Raw genomic sequence first — 11922 nt, 5'->3', positions numbered from 1 at the left:
TCTCTGGAAATTGGTAATCTTTTATTCAATGCACTTATTTTTACATACATTACTTCAGATTAAAAAAAAAAAACATGAAATACAAAATTTTACCTATACGCTGCACAGCATACTTTCACATAATAAAAATTTACTTTAAATAAATAATAAATAAATAAACACTAATGCTACAGAGTCTCTCCCTGTGGTAGTTTTGTTGTATGAAAGCAACTTATTAATGTCACTCTGCATTTGATAATAATAATAATTATTATTATTATAACAATAATTTATGCCACTGTGGCTGCCGTTCATGCAGCCCTGTATACACAGTACAGGTGTCTCTTTCAGAGGCAGACACAGCTCAGTCTAGTGTCAGTCTCTTATCACAGCTTCACATGTCCATTAGCTTCCAGCTCAGTCTCCCAACTGTAGGCACCCTCTGGTCTCCAAAATAACTACACAGCCTGGCACCAACTCCTTGGGCTGAAGTATTTGTTCCGTGAGGACCTTTCCAGTGTCCGCTGTGTGTCAGTAAGCGTATGTCCCTTTGAGGAGTGATCATATCACGTCTGCTGCTTGCAGTACACTTTTTTAGTAAAGTTTGTTAGCCTGTCTTGGCCTTTCTGCTAAGCTCCAGGTATGTAGAGGACTTGAGGAAGCGAGGGTAGCAGTCTTTTTCCATCAGGGTGTAGATTTTGGCTTGGGCCAGATTGAAGCAGGACTGTCTGGGATTCTCCATGTTCTCCTTTGTGATGGCTTTGGTCACATGATCAAGATTTACCTATAGGGGAACAGAAGAAGTAGAGAGGTTATATCAGCTTCAAAGCAAGATAAGAGAAGCCAGCAGATTTACAGAGCGTCCAAAATTGTCTGTTTAGCTTATTTAATATTTACCTCTCGTGGTGCATCGGAGCCAATAAACTCGTCATAAATTTTCTTGGCTTTGGTGGCCAGTTTTGAAGGTTTAGTTGCCTGGTAGTCCTCACAAGCCAAGTAGAAGGCGATGTTTTCCTCACTGAACTCTGAGATTAGGAATGCTCTGAACAGGCACAGTCCGTCTGGAAAAAGGAGAAAGAGAGGAGAGAGTGTAGGTTAACATCTGGCAGTCGTCTCCAAACATCAAGAATGAGTAAAAAATTTGCATCAAGCCTGATCCGGAGGATTGTACTTACTTGGACTGGACAACAGTTTGTCAAACGACTCCCTCCATTTCAAAGGCTCGTCGACATTAAACCTACAGCAACAGAAAGACATCATTAGGAAGTTCAAAGAATGACAGAGGTCCACTTTAATTTAATTTAATTTATGTTAAAAAAAGAATTTAAGTGTATCTTCTTACCTCAGTTTGTCATTTTTGCCAGTGATGCTGTGATCTGACTTTTGTAGTAAACTGGTGAACAAAGCCTTCAGCTCCTTTGCCCTGCAGAAATAAAGAAAGAGGAAATGTTACAAAAAAAGACAGTTTGAGAGTAATTAATTTCCCCCTCATATAGATAGATAGATATACAAGAATTTTTACACTTCTTCCTAAAAAGCAAACCCTCGTGAATCTCACCTCTCCAGGCATGTGATAGGCAGTGATTCGAGTCCTCTGCACATGATGAGAAGTTTTCCTGCTTGCTGGTTTATATTTCCAATGGTTAAGACACTTACCGAGCTGTCTGCCTTGCTATAAGTGAGTTAGCTCTCATCTGGTCTGCCCTCTGTGTGGGAGAGTGACTTTTTATAGGGTAGTACACTCTGTGACATCACGCTTCTCAGCCAATGAAATAAGACATGTGGGAGGATGAGGAGACTCCTCAACACTGATTTTCCTCCAGACTACTTCCTCACTACTGAACAACATGTGTGATAGTTACAGTGACCGAATTACTTCCCTGCTATTCAAAGTGTTTGTGCACAGTACGGTGAGTGAATGTGTCTAGGTGTGTGTGTGCGTTTGGTGTTGGGGAGTGTTTGTGTGTGTTCTTATATTTCAATACATGTGAGGAGAACCATACATTCTAACAAGAACAGAAAATCCCCTAAAGTGAGGATGTTCCAACAGTCCCTGCCTTATTATAGAAAGTTTAGTCACAAGACTCGGGTCAACAAGCCCTCATATCAGAACAGATCAGAACAGGTTGTTTGTCGGTGAATTCCAAAATGAACCACATGAGTGATTTGGCAGATCTGGACCGTATTCAGGTCCTTTACTTTAGTAAAAGTAGCAATAACACAATGTAAAAATTCTCTGTTATTGTTAAATACTATGGTCGCTGTCTAATGAAAACCATATATATCCAAAACGTCAACTTTTCTTGAACTTGGAAAATCAGCCTTGTTTTCAGCTTTGTGACAAGGCATTTTCAGCTAATCCAATGGGTTTTCAAGTTATTTATTCTCAAACCATAAAGTAAGATCCAATTCTACATTGCTTTCTTTAAAATGCAAAAGCACCAGATTTGGATGTATATTGTTTTGACTGGATAGCAACGTTTTGTTAAAGCTCGGGTAGGTAACATTGGAGCAACTAGCAAGAGACAGCTACATTTTGAGTATGTAACCATAGGTATCCAACCGAAAAATCTCACCCCCTCCTTTCAGGCTTCCCTCCAAAGCCACTCTCCAAAGCACATTTTCATGTGCAGCGAGTGCACACAGTGCGCGCAGATAAATGCACATAAGAATCAGAAACATTGTCATTGTCACATTCATTATCAAGTACATTTTTACATACAAGGAATTTGTGTTGGTGTTATGGTGGATAACGGTCAAAATAGAAAAAGTAAGAGAAAAGGTGAGCACCGAATAAAGTCATGAATGTAAAACAAAAATTTACAATGAAAATTACACTGAAAAGAGCTGTGCAGTGTTTAAAATGAAGGTGCACAATACTGACTAAGAAAATGGAGGATCAGTCATCAATTCTACTGTTTTTGTCGTGTAAATTTGTTGTGTATCCTGAATTTGGAAAGCACTTTGGTCAACTAGGGGTGTTTTTAAATGTGCTATATAAATTTGAACTTGAACTTGAATGTGTAGATTGCGATAGTGTAAAAGACTATGTGCCATCTACAAAATAATATAATACTATATAATAATAATAATATTTCCGTTAATGTCAAGTTAGAGGTGAATGGTGAGGGTTTATAGATGTGCAAATAATAAACACGAGGCCGGCAGTAGAGGCCAGCTGTAGTCTGGAACAAACAGTTACTAGGTCATGTGAGGTTTTGGTCTTGATGGTTTGCAGCCTCTTACCCGAGGGGGAGTGCTTTAAAAAGTTTGTGTCCGAAGTGGAAGAAATCTGCCAGAATCTTTCCTGCTGGCCTCAGGATCCTGAAAGGAAGGCAGCTTGGCCCCTCGTTGATACTTAGTTGCTTGATTTGCTTGTTTGTTTTTTATAACTTCAAAACTACATTGCACACATGCAGCAACTTTCTTTAAAAGCCCTGAAAACTTGTTTCCTTTACTTGGCAGTGGGTTCTTACATGAACATATGAGAGATTTCTGTCGGCGCTGTTTACTTAGTGCTACTCCTTTGAAGTGGGTGAAAAAAATGTGATATTCGTGCACCAATCAGAATTTAACAATATTTGAATTAAAATCTGATGACAGATGTGGGGTTGTTACCATATGTTGTCAGTCAAATCTGATCAAACCACACCCACACAATCCTGATAAGCAGATTAGCAAAATTTGTGAGGGTTCAAATCTAAAGATATCTGAATTTTAACTTTAATTGTTGTTTGCTTCGTTATGGCTAATTGCTGTTAAACAGAAATACTTTTTTAATATATATTTTTTATTTACATTAAGTGCATCACAAGATACCAAACTAAAACAGACAAAACAGTAGAAAAAAAATTACAACATAGCTCGCAAAACAAACAGAAAACCGCATAAAACAAATGAAAATGAAAATATGATAAAGTACAGTAGGAAAATATTACAGTAATACAAAACACACATGAAACTACTCATTAGATTTCCCAGAATAGCTCACACAACATAATAACTTATATTGCCAGTTATTCTGTGGGCCCAAAGGTCCAATTTTTACTTCTTTATGTTCCTCATTATCTTCAGTATTTTCCTCAGTGGAGAGAATGGAGGTATCATTTATGTTAGATTTAATGAAGGTCCTCACTGTTGCAAAAAGTATGTTTACATTTATCTGTCATAAGGAAGCGCTTGCACAACCCCTGTCTGGACGTCTTTTTCTGTCTAGGCATGACCAAGCTAAGATAATTGTGGCTATATATAGCCTCGGGGTCGAGAAAAGTATTGTTCATTGAATAAAAATATCTATATTTAGACTGGACAGGGAGCCAACTAACAGTAAACTCTGCAAATTAGTTATTTCTCAGTGAGTTCACAGGAAAATGCTCAGGAAAGGGAAAATCAGGCAGCCGGATGAAAAGGTAGAGAGCTCATTGAGAGTGTCTGAGCCAGCTTCCTCTGGTGGCTTCCCTGAACAATACTTTCCCTCTAACTGGCTGCTTTGTCCCACACACAGCTCTGGGTGTCAACGCCAGGTCACTTCAGCCTTCAATAATGAGCTACTTCCCTGCTTCTTCTATAGAAACACAACCGTTATATGCCTAACAAGGAGAAAGGCTTGTCTTACAAGGAAAAGGCTCAAGAAGGGGTCACCCACCAGTGTAGGTTGTGTAGATTCTGTGAGGAAGAAGTTTCATTACATTACATTTATTCATTTAGCTGACGCTTTTATCCAAAGCAACTTACAATTGCTTTACATGTCAGAGGTTGCACGCCTCTGGAGCAACTAGGGGTTAAGTGTGTTGCTCAGGGACACAATGGTGGATGCTTCACAGTGGGGTATTGAACACGGGTCTCTCAAACCAGGTAAATGTCTTATCCATTGCGCCATCACACCCACATCACAGAAAAAGTAATCCACCTTTTTTGGTTTTGTAAGGACATTCATTTGGTGTCAAGTGAAAAGGTGAAACTAAAAGGTGTGTTGATTCAAGGCAATATAATAAAAAAATACAACTTAACACTGCCATTATGGGGAAAGCAATTCATTTATACAATAATTAAGTACTATGTGATTTCTTTTTTAGCATGAATACAATACGTGAGTGGAGACTAGAGTTACAGTATTTGACAATTGTTGCTCAGTTCTCACAACAGAGTTTCAATTTACAAAACTCTTAACATCACACAGTGAGTTTACCATATAGCATCAAAACATTGCACATGTTCCTCTCTGTAATTTAAATCCTTGTGGCATTTCAAATAAAATGACCATTATCAAATAATGCTGTCAAACAGCATCTAATTCTCAACTAATTACTTTTTTGTGTACTCATTTTTACATTTGTTCACGGCCTATCAAAATTGTATGCTGTAAAAAAAGACAGAAAAAGAAAAAAAGAAGGGAACAACAAAGTGTACAACTGAAAGACAGCCTTCAGCCATTTCGTACTTGATATTGTGCTCTCAGATGAACAAAATCATGAATCTCTGTACCGTGAGTACGGTGAAGTTTACAGACTGAAGAGTGGACAGTCTATTTTCAATCTCGGGTCAGTGTTTTTCAGGACATCGTGGCTCAAACATGTTCCAATCCTGGGCCAGTGGAGCCTTCTCTCTTGAAGATACTGTACTTGACATACTGTAAACATGTTTTCATCGGCAGTTGCTCATCACAAGTTTTTATGAAGGACAAAACATAATCCAGGCATGTTTCTTGCAACCAAAACATGTTATTCTCACTCATATCACGTGTATATCATGTTCTTTCCATTCACAGATGAAGTGTTTGATCACTGGATAACATTGTGAGATTTAATGCTTAGCCCCTTATTGACACACATTGATACATTTTTACAATGCAATATGAGGGAAAATTTGCACTTGACTTACAACACTGCTGATCCAAAAAAACTGTCTTGTTGTCTTATCTCATAACCGCAGCTTTAATGTTCTTTGACACACTTTCTTTTAAAACCTCACATACTAACCCTGAATATTACATACATTATTAGCTTTTGTGTTACTGCTTTTATATATAAACTACTGCCTGTGTATGATTCTCATTCACTGACACAAGTTAATATCTAATTGATGTTATATCACCAGAAATTCTGTTTCTGGTGATATAACATCAATTATATACTTGTATACCCCTAACTTATTAAGTCCACTGACATAGAAGATGGCACAAAGAAGTCAGCCCTCACTGATGACGCTGTTCACATTATTAACATTTAGGTAATAAACTGGGTCATTTAAACAACACGAAGCTGACATTTAATTTTCTGGCCTTGTCCTGCTCCTCACCATTCATCTCTTACAGTCAGAAACTTTGGCCTAGAAGTGTCTAAAATAATTTGGTAAATCTTTCTGGGCTTTTCTTTTTCCAAAACAGAATAATGCTGGATATTTTTGTCAAGTCGCGAAGAGGAAAATACTGTCTCAGCATGACATTCTGTACTTTAGAAGCAAACTGAAATGACAGGCTGCAGTGGTTGTTTGATGTTTTCAAATTGTATTCTAAATTTAAAATATTTATCATTTCATTCTGAGTTGACTACATTTTAAAACAGTCTTGGATTATTACTCTGGTGTTGGGGGGAGGAGAGGATTAGATTTAATAAGTGCTAGTCCAGTCTGTAGAATAATTAAACCTCAAAAAAGGTAGCCCGATATTAAAACTGTGAGTCACAGGATTAAAACCTGCTATCACTCTCAAACTGATGACTGGTCTTAACACAAGAAGTAATGTTAAATAATAACTCTTAAGTTATCAAACATTTCTGAAGCTGCTGAAGATTTATTTGGTTTTCATCATGTTCTGAATCTATCAAATCAAATCTTTCTTGATTCAGTCAGTTTGGTAACTACAAAACCTTATTAAATCAAGATGTTCACTAATGGCTATGTTGATTGGGTATACTTGAAGAACTGCCTGTAAAATTTACTTCCTGTAAGTTGATCAATGTTGATTCTTTTTCATGTGTTGTAACTGTGTTGTAAAAGGTATTATCTTTACACATTGGGGACTGACGCCGCTTCCTGTCCCCAACCCACTTCACCCCCAGCTGTAAGGATTTTCATCCCAAGTCACAGCCGGGAAGTACACAACAGCATGGAATTCCCAGATAGTCTGTCCATTTCCCCGCTGATATGACCCCATCCTCTATTTGGAAGACATCCAGAAACAACACAGTTTCCTATTTTGAGCTTGTAGGCAGCAACATTCAAAGCTGTAACAGAGAACAGCATAAACATTGGGCATTTATTGTATCACCTAAAGCTTTGGATGGCATTTTTTTGTGGCACCATCTGGCAGTGTGCAGAGAAACCATGATCTGCATATTCACTCAGCTACCTATATGACAGAGCAGGTGGAGGCTTACCTAATGCATCCCAACTAAGAAGCCCTGCCAATGGCCACTAGTGGTGGACATGATCCTATCTATGTCCTATCAAATGTCAACTGGCTATCGAACATCTGGAGATGCAGCAGCAAGGATGATAAATCAATGTTAACTAGCCTCAGCTTCAGTGGAATATCAATGACTGCACATGAAGCCAGTGCTTCTGTATACACCCATCTGTCTCAGTAGCTTTCTGTACCTGCCAGCTACTAAAGCTGAATGTATTTTTAATTCTGACACACTGGCATCTATAAATACATTCACAAGTTTTTTTTTTTGCACCCATCTGCTATCAAGCTCCATGGGTTTGCTCTTGTAATCAGGAGAAAAATGATAGCATGTTTGCAAATTCCTATTACTGTAGCTTAGCACAATTATAACTGCGTCGAACAGTAAACATGTTGAGGGCTTATCTTTCTTAGAATAATTACAGAGGGCAGCCTGAAAAAAAAATCGTTTTATTTTTCCAAATAATACTCTGCAGGAGGCTAATATGTTTGCACTCGCTAGCACCGAAACAAATATGCCCACAGCAAGGCTAGCAATGCACCAGCAGGACGTTATAAGACACACGGCTAATTGGGTACATTGCCAAGAAATCCAGCAGCAGGCATGGAAAAATCTGTTTTATAGGAAATGATCAGGGACACTATACACCACTAATGTGACTTATTCTGTAAAATGGCTACGTTGTGAGACAATAGGGTGAGTGGGAACAGAAGGTTAAGGAGTTGCCAGAAAACAAGACAGACATGTCACATCAGTATGATGAGGGCACTGGTGTCTTTCCCATATTTATTAAATAATGTATTAAATCCAGTCACACAAGCCAATAGGTCTAGCAACATGTCACCATTTTCTTTTCAAGGAACAAAGGACGATAACAAATAATACTGATAAAAAGCTTCAAAAACTTCAAAAACAAAGAGCAATATAAACATATAAACGTTACTAATTAAGGAGTTAATCATATGGAATGACAGTTGGGGAAAAATCAGCTAATTATTAAGTTCAAGTTTATTACTAAGCAACAATGCATAAACAATTCAATGAGATGTTTTACTTTAAACTTTTAAAAAAAAAAGAGCACACAAAAAAGCAATTGAAATATAATGGATTATGTAACCAACAACATTTATCAACACCATCATCATCATGTCAGTTTCAACCAACAGCATGTGGATTTTTTTCTCTTTCCATTACAACAAAGTAAGTAAATGTTTGTCTTCCTTTAAGCACTGAGGATATTCAGGGGACTGGTGTAGAGTGCTCTGGGACAGGCCTATTGAAAAAATCTGGGAAAGGACATCTGTTGAGACCTGCCTGCTTAGCAACACTAGAGTAGGGAAATCTTGGATGAACACTTCTTAAAAATGAACTGTGTATTTAGATCACAGCTGCTGTGTGAGGCTGTACTTAGGCACAGCAGTAATTCGAGCCAAATGCTAACAGTCTGATTTTAAGCTGGTATAATGTTTACCAAGCTCACCTACTTAGTTTAGCATATTTGCTTACTAAGATTAGCAAACTAGTACTAAACACAAAGTACAGCTGAAGATGATGGGAAAGTTTTGCAGGTATTTGGTCATAAACCAAAGTATTGAACAGATTAACATTTTGACCTGATGAAAAGGGTTACCAAAGTTCCAGGTGGGAACATGAGATTTAGTACATGTTTGTACTAAATTTCATGGTCCATCCAATTTGTTTTGAAACATTTCACACAAAACCACAAATATCAATGTCATGGTGGCGCAAGTGGAAAAGTCAGAGAAATAATCAAGTAATTAAGCGTCATCATCTGGCGACCATGAAAGTCTGTACCAAATTTAACGACAGTCCATCCAATAGTTGTTGAGATATTTAAACCAGTGGTTCCCAAACTTTTTAGGCAACGCATCCCCTTCTACATCTTCACTAGGTTGCTGCACCCCCAAACCCCCTCTCTCTCTAGGTTTGCATATATATATATATATATTTTTTTTTAAACTTATTTATTTATTTATTTGCTCATTGTCCCGCCCACAGCATCTGATTGGTTACACGTCGTATTGAATTTTCTTGTGAGCTAACTATTAATAATCCATCCTATCCATTGTCAACCGCTTATCCTGCGTACAGGGTCGCAGGGACTATTAATAATAATGTTTTTAATTTTAAGTTAAATTTATAAAGGAAAGTTTTCAATTCAGGTTTTTATTTCAGGAAAAAATCCACAAAAAGTATTATTGTAGTTGTTACACTACTACACCACCATTACATTTTTCCTGTCGCGCACACCCTTGTGGCAGCTCGCGCCAAACTTTGGGAATCGCTAGTTGGTGGGTCGGCCGACACTGCAATCACTAGTGCCTCGCTGCCAGTGTGGGTAAAATTCAGACCAAAGGCCTTTTTCAGGAGGAAGGAGGACTGTGGGATTCATCCTTATGATTAATCAACTTTGTTTGGCCTATTCAGAGAGTTGAGCAAGCATTTCTATTTCTTAGTTAAAGAAGTAAATATCAATAGTAAATAAAAATCAGAAATAAACTGGGTAACGCTTTAGATTACAACCCACAACCTACGCCATAATTACTACGGAGTTACAGTGTAATCTTTTATATTAACAGTGTACAAGTACAGTTCGTACCAATACATATATGTAGGTACTAGGGAACAAGATGTGAAGTTATGGAAAAAGGTGATAAAAATTTGGGATCTTAAAAAAACTGTAGTACTTATTTTTTCACTTCTGCGAACCAATTCTATTATTACAGTGAATGTTGTACCTACTGAACAATTATCTGGACATGTGGGACGAATTTAGGGATCATTTATACTGTTATTATTTACTGGGTACCTATTAAATTACTATTACATGGTACAGTATGACCATGAAACTGAGCAAAAATCTGGACGTTTGTGATGCTATTGCATTACTTTGGAAATCTGATTAAATTTTATTTCACAATGATCATTTTACCAACAAACTGGCAGATTGTGCATGCTGGAGATTCTCAGTCAGACTGCATCTACAATAGCTTGCTTCTGGCCTGCAGGGAGTCCAGGAGCAGTTCAGCAACAATTAATGTGCAAGATGACGGTTTCTTCAGCTCCTTCACAAAGCTGAGCTGTGAGCGTTGCTGGTGGCAGAGACAAGAGCTCAAAGGGCACAGGGAGTGTTAGATCCTTCTCATTGCTATGCAGCACAGAGTTTGACAACAACAAGCTGGTATCTAATTAGCATTACATCTAACCTGAAGTAACAAAAGGGATGGACATGTTGTGGAATATTAAAATGGCCAAGAGAGTGATAGACCATCAGGGAAGATGGCCTCCAGAGATTCTTCTCAACCTAGGTAGTGTGAATTTCAAGGTCTATTTTTGCATTGACAATCAGTGACACAGTTTATGATGTGTTACACGTGAATACCTTCATACGTTGCTTTGTCCAAAACAAGGAGTAAATAAAAAATGATAATAAATAAAATAAAGGTCCAGACACCTCCTACCTGCAACATATCCAGGGAATTCAAGCTGAACAGGCAGCCAAAGCAGTAAAATCTGTTGACTTTAATCATTTGTGTCAAATGCAGAAGCAGATCAATAAGGGAAGCATGCACATCAAGCAGCATTTTCTACAATGTATTGTAATGCTGGTGGAACTCTAACTCAATCCATGTTGTAAGGAAGATAATTTATCTTTTTGCCGCAGTACTGTGAATAATGGTGATCTAACCAGTGATTTTAAACTTGACAAACAAGTAAATACTGTGGTTAAATCCTGTTTTTATCACTTGAGGCTTTTATCTAAAATTAAGTCTGTTTTATATCATTTTTGAGCATGTGATTCTTGCTTTTATCTCAACCCATCTGGACTACTGCAAAGCACTTTACATTGGCATTAAACAAGCCTTTCTCTTATGCCTACAGTTAGTCCAAAACGCGGCTGCTTGTCTTTTAACTGGAACCCGCAAGTGAGAACACGTTACACCTGTTCTGACCTCACTCCACTTGCTCCTGGTCCATTTTAGATTACATTTTAGGATCTTATCTTACAAGTCTACACTCCCAAGGCAGCAAAGGGCCACCAATCAACTGTGGCTGGTCGCCCCTAAAACCAGGCTAAAAACCAGGAGCAACAGGGGCGCCTAAATTATGGAATATGCTATATTCACAGTTCAAAATGTTGGCCATGCCCATTTATTCCCTGGCTTTTAATCCAAAACGAGAGCTGTGTTGTGTTTGTTGTTGCCTTTGATTTTGTTTCTGAACCATTGCTTCCATTATGTGTTCTATGTGCTTTTAGGTATGTTTTATGTGTTTTATGTTTTGTTCCTTGTGCAGCACTTTGAAACCTTGTGTGCTATATAATTAAAAACAGACTGAACTGGATAGGATCTGGAATTTCTCCCTCTCTCTTTACATACTACACAAATCATGTCACTGTTTTCCTGATTATATATTATGATAGATTCAGGATAAATGTATTTCACCACAAACAAAAATAAAGCTTCATGTCTTTTGGTGTTGAAATATACTTTTTTTAATATGCTTGCATTATGAA

At 37.7% G+C, this 11922-nt stretch overlaps 1 protein-coding gene across 1 annotated transcript; it reads right to left on the bottom strand.

The window, feature by feature from the left end:
• rgs5b (regulator of G protein signaling 5b) lies at positions 1 to 1679 on the bottom strand. Its single transcript, XM_038718492.1, has 5 exons — positions 1538 to 1679; positions 1322 to 1402; positions 1155 to 1216; positions 877 to 1040; positions 1 to 763 (listed from the first exon to the last, which is right to left on the bottom strand). Exons 1-5 carry the CDS (start codon positions 1579 to 1581, stop codon positions 587 to 589), a joined length of 528 nt encoding a protein of 175 aa, XP_038574420.1. The 5' UTR covers positions 1582 to 1679; the 3' UTR covers positions 1 to 586.
• Between the last annotated feature and the right edge of the window lie 10243 nt (positions 1680 to 11922).

This window comes from Micropterus salmoides, unplaced genomic scaffold (assembly GCF_014851395.1).
Source record: "Micropterus salmoides isolate LMB-PRFRI ecotype aquatic unplaced genomic scaffold, ASM1485139v1 Ms_hic_scaffold_14, whole genome shotgun sequence".
Lineage (NCBI taxonomy): Eukaryota > Metazoa > Chordata > Actinopteri > Centrarchiformes > Centrarchidae > Micropterus > Micropterus salmoides.
This window is presented reverse-complemented; position numbering and strand designations above follow the sequence as displayed.

Bases quoted from the DNA above. Each gene is read 5' to 3' on its own strand.
- rgs5b (XM_038718492.1), bottom strand. From the start codon at position 1,581: ATGTGCAGAGGACTCGAATCACTGCCTATCACATGCCTGGAGAG. The intron at 1,403-1,537 runs GTGAGATTCACG...TTATTTCTGCAG, and splicing joins CCTATCACATGCCTGGAGAG to GGCAAAGGAGCTGAAGGCTT. The intron at 1,217-1,321 runs GTAAGAAGATAC...CTGTTGCTGTAG, and splicing joins GGCAAAAATGACAAACTGAG to GTTTAATGTCGACGAGCCTT.